General features: G+C 37.8%; 1 protein-coding gene across 1 annotated transcript in view; it reads right to left on the bottom strand.

Moving 5' to 3' along the window:
- Positions 1-23,118, bottom strand: part of plcl5 (phospholipase C like 5) — a 130,651-nt gene that overhangs the window by 49,534 nt on the left and 57,999 nt on the right. Inside the window, exon 21 of the mRNA XM_067364650.1 lies at positions 20,907-21,215. Coding sequence (XP_067220751.1) covers positions 20,907-21,215 — 309 coding nt within the window. The remainder of the gene's footprint in view (positions 1-20,906; positions 21,216-23,118) is intronic.

Below are 23,118 nucleotides of genomic sequence, written 5' to 3'. Positions count from 1 at the left end.
ATGGATCTTTACAGTGTTCATCATGCATACATCGATTCCTGTGAGCATTGTATTTATTTGGATGTTTACATTTGATTCTGAATGAGTTTGATGGTGCTCCGTGGCTAAAGCTAACATTACACACTGTTGGAGAGATTTATAAAGAATGAAGTTGTGTTTATGAATTATACAGACTGCAAGTGTTTAAAAATGAAAATAGCAACGGCTCTTGTCTCCGTGAATACAATAATAAATAAATGGTAACTTTAACCACATTTAACAGTACATTAGCAACATGCTAACGAAACATTTAGAAAGACAATTTACAAATATTACTAAAAATATCATGATATCATGAATCATATCAGTTATTATTGCTCCATCTGACATTTTTCACTATTGTTCTTGCTTGCTTACCTAGTCCGATGATTCAGCTGTGCACATCAAGATGTCCTGCCCTTGTGTAATGCCTCGATCATGGGCTGGCATATGCAAATATTGGGGTCGTACATATTAATGATCCAACTGTTACGTAACAGTCGGTGTTATGTTGAGATTCGCCTGTTCTTCAGAGGTCTTTTAAACAAAAGAGATTTACATAAGAGGGAGGAAACAATGGAGTTTGAGACTCACTGTATGTTATTTCCATGTACTGAACTCTTGTTATTTAACTATGCCAAGATAAATTAAATTTTTCATTCGATGGCACCTTTACGAAATTCATATTTTTTTATTCAGCAAGGATGCCTTAAAAGTGACAGTAAAGGCTTTTAACATTGTTACTTTCCATTCAATTTCTGATAAGAAATGTTTCTTGAGCAGCAAATATCCTTATCAGACTGATTTCTGAAGGATCATGTGACACTGAAGACTGGAGTAATGATGCTGAAAATACAGCTTTGCATAACAGGAATAAATTACATTTTAAAATTTATTAAAATAGAAAACAGTTATTTGAAATTGTAATAATATTACACATTATTACTGTTTTTACCGTGTTTTTGAAAAGAAAAAAAAAACATTCTTTCAAAAACATTAAAAAATCTTACAGACTGAATGGCAGTGTAAATATGCCAGTAAGTATTAGATGTCAACCCTTAACTTTTTGAACTATGCTGTCCGGTCAGGTACTGAAATTTGCAAAATGATGATAAAACGCCATACTTTTTCGTATACAATGCAACCCCAATTCAGGGCAATCTGCACTAAGTGTGTTTAGTGAGTGTATTTGCACTAATGTTTGATAAATGGCTCCCTAATCTGATTTAATCATGTTTATCCTCTAATTTAACATCCTTCCCCATTGATTTCTCTAACTTGCTCTCTCACTTCCCTCATCTTGTCTCCTTTCCTCTGTCTGTCAGGACACCTCCCTCCATGTACAGTTGACATCTGTCTAACCATAAATATTCATCATATACAAACTAAGGAGAAGATTAAACAGATGGTACGTGTGCGCATAAGGGGACATTCTGATTACAGGTCACCATTATTCATTTTTACTTTCCAGATCACACACATACTACTTGTTGGGATAAAGCAAAAGCCAATTTATAACAAACACGTATGTGTGTGTGTGCGTACACATCTAGCGAAGCCCTGCCAGTTGTCTGTTCTTCATCTCGCATGTTCTCTCGCTCTCTGACAGCTAACCAATGGCTTTGCATGTGTCTGAATACTTATGATTCTCACAGTATCTGGGCTGATTCTAGGAGAAAATTATGCTGAATGATTTTAATCATGGAAAAATGTGTTAAACATAGCTCTTACAGGAATAGTAGAAAACACAAACAAATCGGCTGACATTTTTAATAAATGAACCCACAAGGGGCTGGAGATGTGTACAACTTTGTAAATGACGGCATTCTGACTCTATCAAAATCTGTGTGTGCAGATTCCACACATGCCTGCTTATGACATTGTTTGTGGTCAAGGAAATTACCAAAATAAAACATACCTAGTGCACAATCTCTTTCTCGCTCTCATTATAATAATTACAGTCATTTTCAGAGCCCTACTGCTTTTAAAAAAGAGGACAGGGGGTTCATACATCTTTTGCTGTTTAAATTGGTCCTCAGTTGCTTCTGCCTGAGACAATCATCTTACATGCGTCTTAGAAAGATTTGAATCACTGTTCAGCCCAAAGAGATCACACAATCACAAATACATCTCTGAAGCAAACAAACACACACACACACACACACACACACATAAACGCCTACAGTCAGCGTTCCTCATCAACAATACCTCAAGTTCTCCACTTTTACACATTTTTCACACACACACACACACACACACATATAGAGATGCAGAGATAAAGGCTGGAATGCAGCTGAGATCCCTCAGGATAACATCCTTTCCACTAAACACACACACACACATACAGAAGGCTGACGTGGAGCAAGGGAGGTGAGGCTGTTGTTACTCGCGCAACAAATAGAAGAAAAAAAAAAAACACAACAACAAACTGTTCTACTCAGAAATAAAAGGCAGGAAAGGCCATGCTGCAATAATCTTTTCAATCGTTTACTACTTTCTCTTGCAATTTCTTTAAATATCAAATATCAGCAATTTCTTTAAATATCAAAAATATTAAATATCATTTTTACTTGTGTGACAGTATGCATGGAAAATATGACTTAATTGTTTTTAGATACATTTTCACAGTATTTTAAGTCTTCCAATTAGCAACAGTCACATTTTTAAAATAAATTAAAAATACTTCAGAGCAATTAAGCAACAAGATAAATATTGAATGCTGAAAATACTGTAAAGTATTAAGATATCCAAACTGTACATAGGTCTAGAATTGCCTTATCAACATTACACTGCAGAGGACAGAAATAGAAAGACAGAGAGACATTGATGCATGAAGTTGACAGCACATACTCAGACTCTCAGTGGCAGGATGTGTCACTGAGGTCAATAGGTTTTGCAAATGGAAATAAAAGCACTAATGGTACAGTGACCAGTCACTACCCCCTCCTACGGCTGATCTACCAACAGTATCAGAAAATTTTTAGGAACTGGCACAGTTTAGATCCAGATTCCAAGCCTATATGGAATCATTTCATTGCATTGCTGAAGAGAAACTCTCTCACACACACATAAACAAGGCTCACAGCACAGGATCTCAGCAAAAACCTTGAGCAACAGATTGAATCAACATGACAGCCCAAAACAAGGATGCTATTTCCATTTGCACACGACCAAATCCTACACACAATGCGTCCACACACACACACACAGCACACAAACACACACTGTACATGCCTCCTCCACTTTCATGGCACTAGTTGCCATCGTATCGAAGCCATCTGTGTACCAGCAGTACTGGCACCTTGAGTAGAGAGAAAGCGAGGATAGAGCTGGCTCTGCTTTGGCAACAAAGTACCAAGCTTAACTACAGCCAATTGTAATACCAGAGACTCATTTAGAACTCTTGCACTTTAAAGCAAACTACCGAAAGGAAAGCTGAGAGGTTTATAAGGTGTTAAAGGCATTATTTATCGAGATTTTTATTTAGTCATCTAGCAAATTGGCAGTCATTAAGTCTTTGGCAATGTTGGCTGTTATTAAGCATTCCTTCTCAACTACTCTATCTGTCTCTCTGTCTGTCTGTCTATCTATCTATCTATCTATCTGTCTATCTGTCTGTCTGTCTAATGTAATTTAAAGGGTTAGTTCACCCAAAAACGAAAAATCCGTCATTAATTACTCACCCTCATGTCGTTCCACACCTGTAAGACCTTTATTCCTCTTCAGAACACAAATTAAGATATTTTTGATAAAATCTGATGGCTCAATGAGGCCTCCATTGCCAGCAAGATAATTAACACTTTCAATACCCAGAAAGCTACTAAAGATGTATTTAAAACAGTTCATGTGACTACAGTGGTTCAACCTTTATGTTATGAAGCAACAAGAATACTTTTTATGCACCAAAAAAACAAAATAATGACTTTATTCAACAATATCTATTGATGGGCAATTTCAAAACACTGCTTCATGAAGCTTCGAAGCTTTACGAATCTTTTGTTTTGAATCAGTGGTTCAGAGCGTGTATCAAACTGACAAAGTCACGTGATTTCAGTAAACGAGGCTTCGTTAATAAGTGTTTCGAAATTTCAATGGTTCACCACTGGGGGGCGTGACTTTGGCAGTTCGATACACGCTCCGAAACACTGATTCGACACAGAAGATCCGTAAAGCTTCGAAGCTTCATGAAGCAGTGTTTTGAAAACACCCATCACTAGATATTGTTGAATTAGGGTGACCAGATGAGATTGGCTGAAATTCGGGACAGGGACGTGTCTGCAGTCTGGGGTGACGGGATGGGGGGCTTCCTATGATATTAGACTGCGTAGCCTATAATAAAAGATATTGAATTTCAAACAAATTCTGAACCAAACATATTTTTATTCAAAGATCAACAGTCTGTCATTAGTCTTTAGTCTGCCACAAAAAACAACATTAAAATCATGAACTCAAATGTCATTGTGAAAAAAACAAAAAAACAATGACTGTTGTAAGTAACAGTGCGTAAATCAGACCTTTCTGTATAGCCTAACGCTAATAAGCTTAAACGAAAATAACGAAATAAATGTAGTGAAGTATTTTTTTGTACACAGTGCTGCGAACAATCAATCACTCGTGCGCGTGCATCACTGTCCTCCTCGCGGCTGCAGCAACTTGCGCTCTCTTCATCAAGGCTTAAAACAAAAAGGACATGCATATCTAAATTCGCGCCTAGCCGCCTACGGTATTTTTTTAGAACTTAGAAAAAAGATGCTGCAGCCAATGAGCAGTCGGCGGGGGCTGGTTGCAGGACGACTCAACCTCCGCAGACAGTTTTTAATGTTTTTAGAAAATAACTACAAGATTTTGCTTTAGTATAATTTTCGGGACAATTAGGGCCAGATTCGGGATTCGGGACAACAAATTTTTCGGGACGTCTGGTCAACCTATGTTGAATAAAGTCGTTATTTTGTTTTTTTGGCACACAAAAAGTATTCTCGTCGCTTTCATAACATTAAGGTTGAACCTCTGTAGTCACATGAATGGTTTTAAATACATTCTGGGCATTGAAAGTGTTAATTGTCTTACTGGTGATGTAGCTGAGCCATCGGATTTCATCAAAAATATCTTAATTTGTGTTTCGAAGCTGAACAAAGGTCTCACGGGTGTGGAACAACACGGGTGAACTAACCCTTTAATGAAATTAATACTTTTATTCATTAAGGGTGCATTAAATTGATCAAAAGAGACAGTGAAGACATTTTAATGTTACAAAAGATATCTATTTAATAAATGTTTTAATAAATACTGTTCATTGAACTTTCCATTAATCAAAGATTTCTGAAAAAAGTATCACCGTTTGAACAGCTGTTTGAAACATTGATAAAAATAATAAGAAATGCTTCTTGAGCAGCAAAGCAGCATATTAGAGTGATTTCTGAAGGATCATGTGACACTGCAGACTGGAGTAATGCTGCCTTGTTCTGAGGTGTTTTGATGTGTGATCCTCCTTCATGTATTTTTTAATTTCATTAGTTGTTTACTGCTCTGGTGGATGTCTTTTTTTAGTTCAAAAACAGAGCAATACTATGGTGGACTGTTTTGGGAAACACTTATATAACAGTGGAACAGCCAAGTCTAATGTGATCGTCACAGAGCCTGCAAACAGGGCAAATTTATTACTAATAAAACATTAGGTAATAAAACATTAGAAGTATTTATGTCTACTCTATATCAGGCACACAGACACTCACAGTGCCTTATTACTAACATGGGAACAGTGTTCATTCTAGCACAGTGCCAACTACAATACATAAACACACACATAAACAGGGAATTCACGTTGAGGTTGTCAGGTTGGTGGATGGCGATTGATCATCCTGACCCAACCTCAATCACAATGACTCACATTAAAAACCATCTTGCAGATCTGTTCTGAGACCAGTCTACTCAGCACAACCTCATTCACTACCTGCTTAGTCTGAATTCGAGCCAGACGCCTGGCTGAGAGGGTTGGCGTACTATCAAGATTGTGTCTTCGTGACTTTTAAAGAGTGTTTGAGTGTTCCCGCTGTTCTTTACTCTACCTTGTGGGAACAAATGTCTTTAGGGGACGGAGCCAAGAGTCTACACAGCACAAATAAACTTACCCTGCAGCTACTGATCTGGGGAGATTTTTTAATGATGAATTCACCCCTTTGTGTGTATGCATGTTCGATCATCGGTTAAGGGTAAATAAATACAAATCCATGCAGGACTTCTTACAAAATTGTATTTGAAACAAGTCAATGATGACAGCTTTCTCTTTAAGGTGTGGTCACATTAGTGAAATTTCAGCCAAATTTTGCATGCAAAAAATGTCCATTGTCAATAGTGTAGAAACGTATGAATCATTGCTTACACATACGTCACTGTAACGCTTTACAATAAGATTGTGAACATTGATCAATGCATTAGCTAACATGAACTAACAATGAGCAATACATTTTTAAAGCTTTTATTAAACTTCTTAGTTCACAGTGCATTAACAAATGTTAACAAATACAATTTGAGATTTTAAAGATGTATTAATAATGTTGAAATGATCATTGTCAAAGATTAATAAATGCAGCGAAAGTGTTGTTCATTGTTAGTTTACTTCGCTGATTTATTTATTCGCATTGTTGGTAGTATATGTAAATGAACAATGTTTAGTCCTTCTCCAAATTTTCCATATCTCCCTCCGTTTAGCACTAAAAACACTATATTCGAGGTTATCCAGTTTGAAATGTTGACTACAAACACAGAGTTCTCTGCGTATTTATGATTCTTTGCAGCTTTCCTCCACTGCCTACAACATGCTGGATCCTTCACTGGAAACCGAAAGTAACTCACTCCTGCTAAATGTTTACTCTTTGAATTCTTGCACCTGGGAACAATACAACCATAACGACTAAAAGTTTGCTTAGAATTATTTCCTACTAAAGCAAGGTGGTAATTTGACTCTGGTAAGCATAGTTTAACAAACTGGTGGGGGTGACCTTGCATAGCAAAATGCTAAGTGCATTATGGGTGTTGAAGGTTATCTACCTATTTGGCAAAAGGGAAGACGGAGCCTTTTTTCTCTAGTCAGGTAGCACAGATGTAAAAAAAAAAAAATGTTATCGAGTCCACTCTCAATCTCAATAACGAGTATACAACTGATGCTCAATGGCTAAAGAATACCCATAATACCCACTGTGAGAGTCACATGCCGAACAAATTCCCACATCTTGCCAGAAGATGGCGCCTGCAGCTGAATCATCCATCCATCCCCTTTCTAAACCTCTGGTCCAATGTGGCTATAGTGTAATATCATACAGGTATAAATTCCTTTTGAACTGATTATTAAATTGTTTAATTTGGGTTTATACATGCTAGTTTCCATGACAAAGTTGAAGATAAATCGTACCATCTTACTACTGGAGCTGCCAGTTTGCTAAGTGTCAAATGATTATTAAACCTAGCAAGCACAAATGATGCAAAAGCAGCAGCCCTTTTGGCACCCTCAGTGTCCGAACTCACTCACTCGTTTTCATTAATTTCCTTTAAGTGGACTATATTAGTGGAGTAATAGTGAATGAGGGTATAGGGGCTGATTTCAGCACAAACTCTGACTCAGTGAATCAGTTTCAAACTGCTAATTCATGAGAGAAATTGTTTTGTGAATCTTTCTGACTGACTGGTTAAAAAACAGTATTTGTTTTTTTTAGAATTGAACATAATGGCCTGAACTGTGTTCGTGTGATAAGGAAACACTGGCACGCACTCTAAAAAAACATAATGCCACCTCACAGGATCACAAAGAGCAACAAGAATTTACAATTATTGCTGCAAAAGTTTTTTTGTTGCGTTTGGAACCATTATGTTCACAGATCATTTCTGCATTAACATTACTTTGTCTTTACACTACACTCCAGACTAGATGACTAATTGGCTCTGAATATATAATATTTAGGAGCCAAAATCTTAAGAGGTCAAATGCAATGATTCATTTTGAATCGGATATGACCAAAAAATTACTCCCAGTTCAGTGAGGGAGTCAGTTGTGTAATCAGTGAGGGCTCTGAGCGATTCAACCACTGAGTGAGTCACATTCAAATCAAGAACTCCGTTTGAGATTGTTTTGCAAATCTTTCTGACAGACTCGTTAAAAAGAACCAGTTAATTTTTTTTTAGAATTGAATGTAATGCCCTGAGATGTGTTCATGTATTAAGGAATCACTCACAGGGCGCCACCTCACGGACTGCCGACGGCAACTAGATTTTAAATTATTGCTGCAAATGTTTATTTTTTTGTAACTTTCATTTTGCGGTGAACTCTTGCTTTAATGTTTCCTTTAAGCAGTGATGTAACTTTCAAGAAGCATCTGCAATGCTAATAAGATCTACAGGTAGCCTACAGGCAAACATACACTGATTTCTCATGCATGTGACAACCACAAACATATACAGTGCTGAAACATGATCTGTGCTGATAACTCTCATTTCCTGTTTTTTTCTTTTTGAAAGCCAGCCAACTTCCTCCGAGCCTCATGTACTCCTCATCCCGGCAAGACTTCATCATGTGACAGAATGACGGGGACAAAATGAGAGAAGATGCAAATGCACGAGCAGTCAAAGTAAACATACCAATCAGATGGAACATTAGATGGGGCTCTAATGAAAGAGGATAAATCTGTTCCCTTTCTGGGGATTCTCTCTCTCTCTCTCTGTCATCATGTTCTCTCGCTATTTACGTACACCTGACTTTCTGTCACAGAACTTGATGGATGGATATAATTATGTATGCATGTATGAACAATTCACTGAATTTTATGCTGAGACTCTGATTGAAAAAACCATTTAACACTGCCAGAGACAGTGGTCTTTCTTTTGAGAGTCTGACAGACATAAAGGTACTTACTGTAAGGGATCAATATCTTTTCAAACATATATCCATCCAATGATAATTAATAATTTAGTCATATTTTTGTGGCACAAAAATAATAAGGATTACAGCGTTTAACTTTAACAAAAGATACATTTACATGAAAGTAACTATAAAAAACTAGAATACACCCTAATATATAACTGAGTCTAGATTATAGCAGTGAGGGAGTCGGTTGTGAACTTAGTTGTGATAAACTCACTGAGTAAGATTCGAATGACTAAAGTGGTGATAACACTACTACACTTTTCGTTATACTGACTTGCATTAAAATGCATGTGAATGTGGGAGACAGGAAACACAACAGCTCATGCAAAGAAGTTTCAGATTTCACTGCATTTCAAAGATTACGTTTGTTGAAGTCTGACTGACCTGCAAAGTGAAGACCAATAGAAGATTGATGTGACCTTTTAACTGAATTAAAAGAATGCAAACTTTTTACAGTAGTGTGGAGTACATTTTGGATGTATTATTAAGTGTTACATGTTGAATTTATGTTTTTAAAAAAACAAAATGCCACAGAGTGTGATGTTATATCACAACAGTTGCATTAGTCGAGTTTGAGGCTGTTTTGTAAATCTTTTTGACTGATTAATTAAGAAGTGGTTCATCTTTTTTTGCTAATAAAGCATCATGGCAATGATCTGCAGCTAAATATTTTGACATACAAAGTCAAGTTAGAAATGTTATTTTTTAAATCAGTTCATTAAATGATTTGAGAAAATTTCCTGATAATTTACTCACCCCCATGTCATCCAAGATGTTCATGGCTTTCTTTCTTTAGTCGAAAAGAAATTGAGGTTTTTGAGGAAAACATTCCAGGATTTTTCTCCATATAGTGGACTTCAATGGGGATCACCGGGTTGAAGGTCCAAATTGCAGTTTCAATGCAGCTTCAAAGGGCTCTACACGATCCCAGGCGAGGAATAAGGGCCTTGTCTAGCGAAACATTCAGCCATTTTCTAAAAAAAATATATATATATATACTTTTTAACCACTAATGCTCGTCTTGCTTTTTTAAATGACCAATCGTTTCGCTACCCTTATTCCTCATCTGGGATTCCTCATCCTGGAAAGTTTTCCTCAAAAATCTTAATTTCTTTTCGGCTGAAGAAAGAAAGACATGAACATCTTGGATGACATGGGGGTGAGTAAACTATCAGGAAATTTTCATTCAGAAGTGAACTAATCCTTTAACAGATTCACTTAAATAAATCCAATGTTATGGGACACATGATATTTTAAGAGGAATACATTCTACATGTGCATTATATGGAAGCCCATTTAATCATCAGAGTAAAAATAAGAAAGGTAAACATTAGATTTTAAAGCTGCAGTCCATAACTTTTTTTGGGAAAAAATTATCCAAAATCAATTTTGAGCAAGTACATAACCAGCCAGTGTTCAAAACTATCTCCTTATCTTAGCTCGATTCACAACGGTAAGCTTGTAATAATGTTTTATAATAAGAGCGACCTGGTGGATTTCTGCGGGAAATTCAAGCATGCAGCAGTTCCTCTGTGCGTCATTGCATCACGTCTGTAAACAGAAAAGCCGGAGTCTTGTCCAGGCTAGTCGGTTTTATCATGGATCATTTATAGTCTGTTCTCACAGCAGCTGAAATAATTAAACGTCAATATGACACTGACAATCATCAGTGACAACTGGAGATTCACCCGTTCAAGAGTTCACACTTTCAAATAAGTCACGTAAATTAATTGGTAAACATATTTGGCGTGCTGTCCAGGGAGAGGGCTCTGAGCTCGGTAATCAGCCCGAACACAGAGTACAACCTACGCAACGATAACTGCAGGTTTCAAACAGAGATGGCGACAAAGAGGAAAAATGGCGGACTGCAGCTTTAAATATGAAATAAAGTCACAATGACAAAAAAATAATTATTTAAAAAAAATCAAAACATCTCAGTCATAGAACCTAAAGTTTTCCAAAGCAATCAGTTTCAGGTGATTATCTAATACACTGATCCACACTGACTGAATCTTCATGACTGCAATGCAATTGTCTACCAATAGTGATGAAATACCGCAGTCTCTCATAGTGGAACAGTCTCACAGTCTTCATATGCCCAGTCCGATGGTTGAGAAGATGACAGATGTGTGGTCAGCCCAATAGACTTACAATAGATGTAAACAGCTCCTGCCTTTTCAATGAAGTCACTGTGGTAATTTGTAGCATGTGATATACTGAGCTTCACACGGAGGATCAGAGTCGATGAAAAAGTGCCACAAACTGGGCTTGCAGCCAGCTGCCTTACCTGCTGCCAGGAGGGGCAGGCAAAAAGAGGACAGGCTTGGAAAGAGGGGAAAATGGGTTTCTTGAATTACCTTTCAGTCGTGTATGCGTGAAATAAGTGCACAATGACTGGTATGAGTTTACACCAGCAGCAGATATCTCATCTACCTGCCTTCCTGAGAATCAAAGACGGGAACACAGGCAAGAACAGAAAGAAAGCATCCATGCTGTTAAATTAAGAGAATTTTAAGACCACCTTAACTGAATTCAAGACTATGGCTGTGGACTGTGGACCACTTTACACACTATCCATACTGTAGAAAAAGTGCCTTTAATCACAGTATATGAAAAAAATACCCAAAGGGTATACTATTACAAATATATAAGTATATAACTATAAACATATATAAACAGTATATGCATTTTTTTTTTGCATGCATGCATGCATTTTCCATAATATCCTGCACTTCAAAAGGCAAGAAATCTCTTTAGGGATGTAAATATTCATGTACATTATAATACATTTCATTTACAGTTTAGACATTTTAATATCACCCTTTTCAGTGGCAATAACATGAAAATAACTATCAGCTTATTGTATAGGCCAGAATATCAGTGCATACTGAGGGCCCTATCATACATCCGGCGCAATGCAGCACCAGGCATGACATGTTTTTCGCCAGTTTCAGCCCGATGCAGTTACCATTTTCACGTCCTGCGCCACGTTGTTTAAATAGCACATGCATTTGCGCCCATGGACGTGCTGGTCTGAAAATTAGGTGTGTTCAGGCGCATTGTTGCCGTGTTGCTATTTTGAGGCAACTGAAATAGACTGCGCCATTGACCAACAAAAACCTGGTCTAAAGTCAATGGCGCAATTTTTGTTTTATTTAAAGAGCGCGTTATTAAAATGCCAGGGTGTACAACGCGCGTGCATTCTGCTTATTACACACACAGAGATGAGAAGCAGCACACAAACATGCCAAATATTAAAAATAAAAGGATTACTATGTAAAAGATTAGTATTGTGTGCATAAAGATAAAAATGCTTTAGTGGAATCCGGCACAAGCAGATCTGTTTGCTCGCTAGAGAAGCTTTCAGTTTTTCTGCTTGCAAATTCCACCGTGTAAATACCAAATCCGCCATGGTGCGAGCACAACTGGCTTTTAAGGGGAACAGGTGATGAGACTCTGATTGGTTTATTGCACGTTACACCCAAAACACAACCATTACTCATTAAGAGAGTAGGGACGACCCTTTTACCATGCACCGGGCAGACCATTTTTCCTGTCATTAAAGGATTAGTTCACTTTCAAATGAAAATTTCCTGATAATTTACTCACCCCCATGTCATCCAAGATGTTCATGTCTTTCTTTCTTCAGTTGAAAAGAAATTAAGGTTTTTGATGAAAACATTCCAGGATTTTTCTCCTTATAGTGGACTTCAATGGACTCCAAACGGTTGAAGGTCAAAATGTCAGTTCACAGCTTACGCTGTACTTCCTACGCCTTCCCTATTCTACTTATGGAAAAAATGGAACTGGCGCTGCATTCATTCTGTAAGTAGAATAGGGAAGGCGTAGGACATACAGCGTAAGCTTTTTGAAGAATAGAAAGTGCGGTTTTGGCGGAAGCACTTGGAAGGCGATCATTTGTTTATATAAAGCATATACATTTAAATGTTTTCGAAAATGACCAATCGTTTCTCTAGATAAGACTCTTATTCCTCGTCTGCTATCGTTTAAAGCCCTTTGAAGCTGAACTGAAACTGTAATTTTGATCTTCAACCATTTGGGCTCCATTGAAGTCCACTATAAGGAGAATAATCCTGGAATGTTTTCATCAAAAACCTTCATTTCTTTTCGAATGAAGAAAGAAAGACATGAACATCTTGGATGACATGGGGGTGAGTAAATGATCAGGAAATTTTTATTTGAAAGTGAACTAATCCTTTAAACTAGCCAAAGTGGATTCGGACACGCCCTAAGTGCATGGTGCCCTAAGTGTGCTTTAGACCATGCACTTAGATCGTTAAAATAGGGCCCTAAGTATCAGTGCATACTTATTTAAAGTAATATTTAATTTTAAGCTAACGATTATAGCTTTATTCTAATACATACTTTGCAAATGCAAATAGTATGCAATAAAGGGGTCTGTGGCTTTAAGACAAGTACATACTTAGTGCAAACCTTGATAAAGCCTATAGCTTAAACCAGTGGTTACACTGGTATAGTTTGGTTTAGTGGGGTTTGGCAGCTTGGATAGGCTATGAGAGCAGCTAGATCAGCAAAACCACCTTAAGCTGGTTTAAGCCTTGTTTGCCATCAGGAACGTGGTTTTGTCTTGGCATAATGCTAATGTTGGTTTGCCAGAACAACATCTAACTAACACACACCAGATGAAAAAGCATTATGAGTGAGAAAAACACTGTCATTGGAACAGTGTTTCGCTCCAGCTAGATAAGTATCTAGTTTCATCATGGCCACACACTGGTCTCTGGGATACTAGACTGAAAGTATAGCTTTTGGATGACTGAGAGGGGGTGAGGGGAAACACGCTTTGTGGGGGGAGGTGAGAGGAGAAAGAGAGAAAGAAAGAAGGGTCCTAATCTGGTGCACATGAGGTCATTTCTGGGAAGAGGAGAGAGAGTATGCCCAGATTTCACACACCATGAACAACAGACTCACAGATGCACTTTGTCTGTCTGGTGTGCTGATGATGCATAAAAGCGAAACGTGAGAAAGGAATTTAAACCAGTAGTATGCATAATGTGTCCATCGACTTTCTAATGACATTTTAAATATACATTTTTTTTTTTAATGAAAAATATGTTTCAAAAGTTAGGCGTCACAGTTCCAGTCATTCCCGGACTCCATTTCCCATAATCCTCCCTACCAATCACCTGCACTCACTCCACCCATCACTAATCACCACACCCAGCTGCAGCTCATTACCTGGACTATTTAAGCCTCTCTCTTCCTCACACACTTCGTGAGGTCTTGTATTACTACGGTTTGCATTTCTGAGTGGTGAGCATTCTGTTTGTCGGCCTGTTACTGATCCTGTCTGTTTCCTGTGTACGATTCCCTGCTGCCTGCCCTTTGGGTTATTTGTTCTGTCTTGGACTTGTGTTTGATATCTGCCTGCCTTGATCTACAAGGCAGGCAGGCCTGTTCCATGACCACAATTCTGCCTTGTCCCTGCTGTACCTGTTTGCCACCATTTGACCCTTGCCTGTTTGACCACGAACATTGCTTAATAAAGCCTGCACTTGGATCCCACGTCATGTCCCGATTCATTACATTAGGGGGCTATATGATTTTTTAAAAGTTTTTGAAAGAAACTTATGCTCACCAGGGCTACGTAATTTTGATAAAATTTTTTGCAAAAAGTCATATTGTGAACAGAATAATTGTTTTCTATTTTATATATTTTACATATTTTAAAATGTAATTTATTTGTGTGATGGTAAAGCTGTATTTTCAGCATCATTACTCCAGTCTTCAGTGTCACATGATCCTTCAGAAATCAATCTAATATGATGATTTGCTGCTCAAGAAACATTTATTATTATTATTATTATTATTATTATTATTATCATCAGTATTTAAAACAGTTGTGCTGTTTATTTTTTTGAAAATCTTGATTCACTTTTCTCAGTCAGGATTCACTGATAAATAGAAAGATTAAAAGAACAGTATTTATTATAAACAGAAACAGTTTATAACATCATGTATATTTTTGATCAATTTAATGTGTCCTTGCTTGCCAATATTTTAAATATATTTTTTAAATATAAAAAGAATTAGAAAAATCAGTTTACTGCACATAGAGTAATATATTGTATCATGTCAACATGTCAACTAAAAATTATTTAATGTCCATTGCCATTTTTATATACACATATTCATATACATTACACACACAAAAAATGCCCACACTCAATTATGCACACACACACACACACACACTGAATCCTGGACTCTGCAGCTGTCTAAGATTCAGGTGTTATGTAATGCTGACAAGTGAACACGTCCTTCTGGCAACTTTTGGGAGCCTGGTGACAGCAAATTGTAAATGTGGATCGACTGGACCGTTACCACCATAACATAACACACATATATGCTTAATATACGGTATTTAAATCCTGCACGCCGATTATAACAAGACTAATATAGGGATCCCTCAAACATCAAATATGTTTGATCATGGAAATCCATGACTAGACAAAGTTTCACGCACTTGCAAAAAGCCAGAGTGCATTTGATGTCTCCACTAAAGCGTACGTGTGAACTCCAGAGACCTGTGACCCAGATTCCCAGCATACCGGTACTCTTATTCAGCATCTATGTGTGTTTTCCAAATGTCACTTTCATATGGACTCTGTACTTACAATGAACATGAACAGAGACAGCCTAACAACACTGAAGTCAAACCCCATTATGTGCAGGGCAGATGGAGTGGTACTCTGCACAAATTAGCTTAGCGGAAGCCTGCGTGAGGCAGCATTATCACACAGTCTCACAGACGGTGTGGCCCCGCAGACCACCTCAACTCACCCGCATTAGATTCAGCAGAGGGTGATTTCTCCAATACGCAAATTCCTCCAGCCATTCTAATCTCAAAACGTCCAGACAGCTGACCTGAGCATTTCTCTCCCCAGATGAGACCAAAAAGGAGAGCCGTCTATGGCCCGAACCCATTACCACACTGAAGAAAATCAATGATGCAGCATGGATTTGAGTGGACTGTTTATACCAGCAGTGCATTTATTCTCAGGACTGGAATTTTGTTATTTTCATTAAATAAAACTATCAAAAACATTTTTGTTAACTGAAATAAAGCTGAATAAAACCGAAACAAAAGCTGAAAATACAAAAATGAAAGCTAATTCGAGAGATGAATAAAAACTATAAATAATATTAAACTAATACTGAAGCACACCGAATAATAACAAAATAAATAAAACAAAAAAATATATATATATTGGAAGAATTTGAAGAGAAGTGCTTATGTTAAAGGGGTTAGTTCACCCCAAAATGAAAATTCTGTCATTGATTACTCACCCTCATGTCGTTCTAAACCTGTAAGACTTTCGTTCATCTTCAGAACACAAATTAAGATATTTTTGATGAAATCTGAGAGCTTTCCATCCTTCCATAGACAGCCTACGCAACTGACACTTTGATGCTTCAAAAAGTTCATAAAGAGATCGTAAAACTAATCCATATGAATTGACCGGTTTAGTCCAAATTTTCCGAAGATCGCTTTTTATGATGAACAGATTTAATTTAGGCTTTTATTCACATTTAAACATTGTTCAACCGAACTCGAATGACTGAAACGTGCTGCGTAACACTCGAGAATGAACCTCATTGGTTCTCACATGCAAAGAACCAATGCTTGAGCTTCTGTTTACCACAACTGATGTGTCAGTTGATGAATGTTTATATGTGAATAATAGCCTAAATTAAATCTGTTCATCATATAAAGTGATCGAGTCTCTTCAGAAATTTTGGACTAAACTACTCAATTCATATGGATTAGTTTTATGATCTCTTTATGAACTTTTTGAAGCATCAAAGTGTCAGTTGCATATCTCTCAGATTTCATCAAAAAGATCTTCATTTGTGTTCCAAAAGTCGTACGGGTTTGGAATGACACGAAGATGAGTAATTAATGACAGAATTTTCTTTTTCATTTTTTTGGTGAACTATTCCTTTAATGTATCTGAGTTTGAACCTTCTCTGGCAAATGTGTGGCATTTTTGAGACCTAATCTGAAACTCTAGAGGAGACACTTGTGAAATCACGGGTAATATTTTTCTTAAGGAAAAATTCTGTAAACATGAGACGTCAGCCTTCATTTGTTCTCATTGCTGTCTAGACAACACATTTGACACATTAGACACATTTGTGATTTTCCCTCCTATAGGTAGTCAATGTACAGGTACATTAGCATATGTGAACCATACAAACTACAGCCTAAAGCCATTATACAGCCATAAGCCAACCACTTATCAATGTCATAATTAATGTCCGCTCGACACCAACTCAATTATATAAACAAACATTTGTAATAACATAATAAGAAAATGTCACATTTGTTAGTATGCCGTGGCCTGACTTCACCTGTTGTTTCCTAATATGCAGAGGCGTGCACGTTGCTACCGAGTCTAGATATTTTTCCATTTGTCAATGACATTTGCTTGGTTTAACAGCATCTGATTTGATTAAATGCTACTGTGTTCACTCAACCAAGCGCACAACAACCCACACGCAACCCTCTCTCTTCCACTTTCTCCCTTTCTCGCATACTATTGATAAAAATCATCCACCGCTATTCTCTGGGTGGCAATATGAACTCTAGAAAGATAGTGAATTGATTACCAACAGAAATGTCACTAATGAAGTTTTGTCTTTTGAGCAGTGATTTTTTGACACATTTGTGACTGACACTGTGATTGAGATTTATAGCCGTCAGCCATTATTCTTATCTCCTTTCTACACAACTTCTACATCTTAGTCAGTGTAACTGCCCTCACAGGTTATAGTAGCCTAATCCCATTACTAGTAAGACCAAAGCTAAAGCCTTGGGCTTAAAAAGCCAAGAAGGCGAGACTCAAGAGCAGAGGTGAGGAGAAGGAAAGCTGAAAAGAAAGACAGATTCTTCTCTCTGGATTGCTGGATTGCTTTGGCCCTAGGTGGTTTGACTGGAGGATCTGTTGCAGCATGTTTAACTAACAGAATGGTTACACTTTATTTTACAGTATGTGTACTTACATTGTACTTACCCAAGAATGTACTGGTAATATAAGGTAACTACTAGGGCTGCACGATATATCGCCATTTATCGCAAATTTTATCGCACACGATTTGGCAAACGCTGTGATTATTTTATGCACAGCTTGTCAGAGCTGTACGGTTCTGTGATCAGTATTAAATGCTTCTCCATCTGTAAGCAAGAGGGCGCTCTCACATAGAAACTCCACATATACCCTGCCGCAGAAGTAGATAACACATGTCATTCCAGGAAATCCTTATGTATGTATAAACAGAAGATTGAAACACTTTGATTGATTAAACATGACTAATAAACACACGACTGCCTTATTTTGTGTAAGAAGCCACATCATCTGACAGAAGTATGATTAACTGTCATTATGAAAAAAACATGTTATTAAATGTTGTCATTTGTTGGACAAGATGTTAATAAGTGCTTCTCATGTCTGGAAAGATGTATGACACGTGTTGCTTTTTCAAATGTACATTATAAGTGACTCAAACTCGCAGTGCTTTCAGTTGGATTAGCATTTGGAGCCATACTTCATTGACAAGATGTGCGTAAAAAAACCCAAAACAATTGCAGCCTTTGCAATTTCATAATTGCACTAAGAATCGCGTTTCAGTGTTATTTTTCGCATTGTACGATACATCTTGCAGCCCTAATAACTACATGGTTATGGTTAGGTTATTCCTTTCCTGAAAGCCTGCTCTGATTGGTCAGATGGCCCAGTCTGTTGTGATTGGCCTACCGCTTACAGCGTCTGTCGAAAATGAAATGCTCGAATTTGAATTTGACATGTCGACAACATGAACTAAACTCTTCCAGGCCTCAGCTATAACTAGAGTGTTTGAGGGCGGGTCAAAGGAGACCTCGTTCCCGGGCAGCCACTTAAAACCACATGGGCTGGCATTATGCAAATTTGTTAAAAAACTTACTTGGGTATGCAGGAAGTAAGACTGGAATTATTGATGACTCGATTCAGGCAGTTCAATAACTAAATTTATCATTCGCTTAGATCTTTAAAACTTTGCAGATCTTTTACACTCACAAACAGCTTATATTATAACACACTGCAAGAAAGGAAATTCCCCCCAAAAAAAGCATAATGGAGCACTTTAAACCAGGGACGAAATAGATTTGATACATGACATGATCAGTATTCCTAAGCAAAAGAGCACTCAGACCAAGCCCTATGACAATTAAACAGCTAGTCGATTTCTAACAACTTAGATAATGGAGATTCATGTGAAAGCTGATTCTCCACATGATGACACTTAAATTCTTGAGTAAAGACTGTTTACTTCCAGTGTGCTAAATCTTCTACACAACCACCACAAACTCACACCAAGTCTACTTTGAGTGCTCAGATGTCGGCACGTTGAACACTTCGCTTGTTTCCCTGTCACACTGGTCCTCTCGTGGGTGCCAAGACACCCACACAGTCGCATAGGAATTCAATAAAGCGAGGGAATGGGAGAGTACCACGCTGTTTTGTGTCTGTTGCTAAGCAAAGTGAATCAACCCAATGACAAATTTGAAGTTCAGCTCTTGATTCATCTCAAACAGCAGCAATGACCCACAATGACACACACAAAGGGGTGAATTCAATTTTGTGTCTTGAACTGTACTCAAACCGTCTTATTCTTTACATCCTTCTATCTCTTCTATGACCTGAGAACAACCTTGTTGTGATAGGTCAATGTGCAGTGATTTCTAACAGCATTGTGCTTTGACAACTAAGCCACGCCATCTATTATTGACACTTTCCAAACGACAACCAATCAGTTGCATAGATTCACTGATCCAACCCAAAGCCTTTGATTTGCACTGAAATCCAATAAACTCAACTGATTGTGCAGTTCAGGCCCTCTGTAAACTATAACAAATATTGTTTTCAATTAAAACACCACTTGACAGCTGTCCTTCCAGCCATTGAGTTGCGACAGTGCCTGTACTATAAAGCTGTCAGGTAAATATGTTTCTGAGTACCTTAATAGACGTCAATAAAATAATAAAAAAACATTATGATCCAAGACTGTAACCAGGACGTCGGTCATCCAGATACACTGACAGACAAAATCAGATGAGATGCCTACCTAGACAGCATTTTTGATGCAGTGGGTGAATCAGTAACTAATTTACATTTACACATTTCCGCACATTTTCATATGACTTACGTCCCACTGACGGTTTGTTTAGGGGTGGAACTTCATGCTTAATTTTTTCCCTCAAAATCACGTTTCTTCAAATCACATTATACAAATTCATATGGAATCGGCACCTCTTAAAATAGTTCTGTTTTATCATGAGAATTAGTTTGATCAATATAGATCAATACCTTATCAGTTATTGGTTCTTTAACATAAGGTCAACAGATTTGGTGCTTACCTAAAAGGATAGCTTACTTGTTTAGTATAACAACAGAAAATAAAATTACAGTTTAATTACGAAATACTTTTCACATTTCAGCCATTCTTTATCAAGTGATTTTTAAGCTTTGACATAACTCAAAATAGTCATATAGGTACACACATTTAAATAGCAAAAGAAACATGCATGAACATAAATGGCAAAATAATCCTAATTAAACACTTAAAAATATTCATAATGGTCGGTATGTTTTTATTGCTGCAGCCTAATGATTGTGTGTCAGTTATCTAATATCAGTTAGATCTCTTAGAAGGGCATAAGATGTCCATAAGATATTCCAAAATGTTCTAGATAGGCATCTCACTTGATTTTGAGCCAACGTATCAAGACAGTCCAAAACAGGGGAGGAGGACACACCAAATATCCTACAGAAACAGTTAAGTAATGCTACTACACAATGTGTTTCCAGCAGTGGACGGTTCCATGAGCATATGCATCGCTGCAGAGCTCTGAAAGTCCTCAGTCGATAACAAAGTGATGACACTCACTCACCTTCATAATACCGCAAGGTGGATTCCCGGTACCGGTGCACCTCTCTGCAGAACTGTCGCGGTTCCTGGTAGCGATCCGCGGGCTGCTGTGCTCCCTGTACCGTCCGTTAGAGTATACCCCTTCGGCCCCATACACTGGGTGCGCAGCCGCCGACACGTCCAGGTATGTCTGGTAGGTATCGCTGATGCTCAGTGCCGCCGCCGCCGCCGCGTCCCGGGTCGGGGTGGTCGCCTCGGAGACGTGCTCGTATAAGGGTCCCGCCACGGATTCGGAAGCCTGCGGCTCAGCCATCGCGCGCTCTGCCGTTAGCTACGCCAAAAAACTCACCATCGGAGTGAGTGAGCCTGTGATTTTAAGAACCCACGGCGAGACAAACAGCCATCGGAGTCCGGTGCGTCCTCGTGAAACCGTAAAATCCATGAACAGCGAAGGCACCGCACGTTCTCTGCCAGCCTCGGTGGTGAATAGATTGTGCGGGCGGATAGATTCAAACTCCCCTCTCCTCCCTCCTTCTCACCCCCTCGTCGCCCTCCCTCTCACCCCCTCGTCGCCACTAGGAGAAAATAAAGCGCACAGATGGCGCTCGCGCCGTGTTCTGCGGGTAGGCGTCCGTAACTACCGAGATAATACAGGGTTATGAGGGCCAATTAGACCCGTTCTGTCCCTTGATTGTCAGACGCCCTGCAAGCATTGATGGAAGGATTTCCGCTGCCTCGGTGTTGTGTCAGTACGCGTTCAGTCACTTCGCTTCTGTCCCTCCAGCGTCTTATGTGTAACCAGTCAAGGATGACTGAAGATGGTTGTGACTGGATTAAAAACACATTTGGAGAATCAGGTCCTGCCACTTGATTTGCAAACTATCCCATCTCACTTAAACTGAACCATTCGAAGCCATAAACACGAGCTGATTTTCATAAACATGCTACTCAACGACTTCCAGCCTGCCTGAAAATGATAAACAAACACAAATGCCTCCGCCTGTGGTATACACGTAAGTACACCATGAAATTATCCAGTAATTGCCCCTTTTAAAGAGGCAGCCATAGATGTTTTGATTTATAAATACATGCCTAATTGCATGGGAAAAATAAAAGTATAATATAAATAGGCTATATTTTTATTACATAACTATAAAGTTATCACAAGCCTGTAAAGTCAAAGACAGATTATAAAGTTTCAGGCAAGCCCAGAGGAAAATTGTGTTGCTTTTTTGAAAGCGTGGCTCTTATATGAAACATGACTATCTATCTATCTATCTATCTATCTATCTATCTATCTATCTATCTATCTATCTATCTATCTATCTATCTATCTATCTATCTATCTATCTATCTATCTATCTATCTATCTACGACGGTGCGCAGGGCCATACACAAAGACATGCCATGTCACTAAAAAATAATGCAATAAACAATAACTAAATAACATAAAATTGTAACACAAAACATGCATTACTGATAATACATTTTTTTAAAATATATATTTATTTGAAATATAATCATATGTGATGTGTCATGCAGGAAATGTCTTTTTACTGTTTTTCACCATAAATTATATATTAATTTATAGTTTTTACTGGCAAAAACTATATATTTAGGAGGGTTTTATTTACATTAAAATTAAATTTAATGCAATGTTAGACCAATTACACATTGTCACCATATATGGAAAGATAACTTACAGTTAAAAAACTGTTTTTACTGTTGTATTTTTTAGTTGTTTTTTTTTTTATCATAAATGCTTGAGTTCATATTGAAACACTTAATGAAAGATCTTTTCATTTATTCTTGCATAGATATATACATTATATTGATTAAAGGGTTAGTTGATCCAAAAATGAAAGTTCTGTTATTTATTAGCTACTTACCCTCATGCCGTTTCACACCCGTAAGACCTTTGTTCATCTTCGGAACACAAATTAAGATATTTTTGATGAAATCCAATGGCTCCGTGAGGCCTCCATAGGGAGCAATGTCACTTCCTCTCTCAAGATTCATTAAGGTACTAAAAACATATTTAAATCAGTTCATGTGAGTACAGTGGTTCAATATTAATATTATAAAGCGACGAGAATATTTTTGGAGCGCCAAAAAACCCCCAAAATAACGACTTATTTAGTGATGGCCGATTTCAAAACAATGTTTCAGGAAGATTCGGAGCATAATGAATCAGCGTGTTGAACCCGCAGTTCGGAACGCCAAAGTCACATGAT

The sequence above is a fragment of the Chanodichthys erythropterus genome, chromosome 3 (assembly GCF_024489055.1).
Source record: "Chanodichthys erythropterus isolate Z2021 chromosome 3, ASM2448905v1, whole genome shotgun sequence".
In the NCBI taxonomy this organism is placed as follows: domain Eukaryota; kingdom Metazoa; phylum Chordata; class Actinopteri; order Cypriniformes; family Xenocyprididae; genus Chanodichthys; species Chanodichthys erythropterus.
The sequence above is the reverse complement of the archived record's forward strand: the minus strand, read 5'-3'. Positions and strand labels throughout refer to the sequence as shown.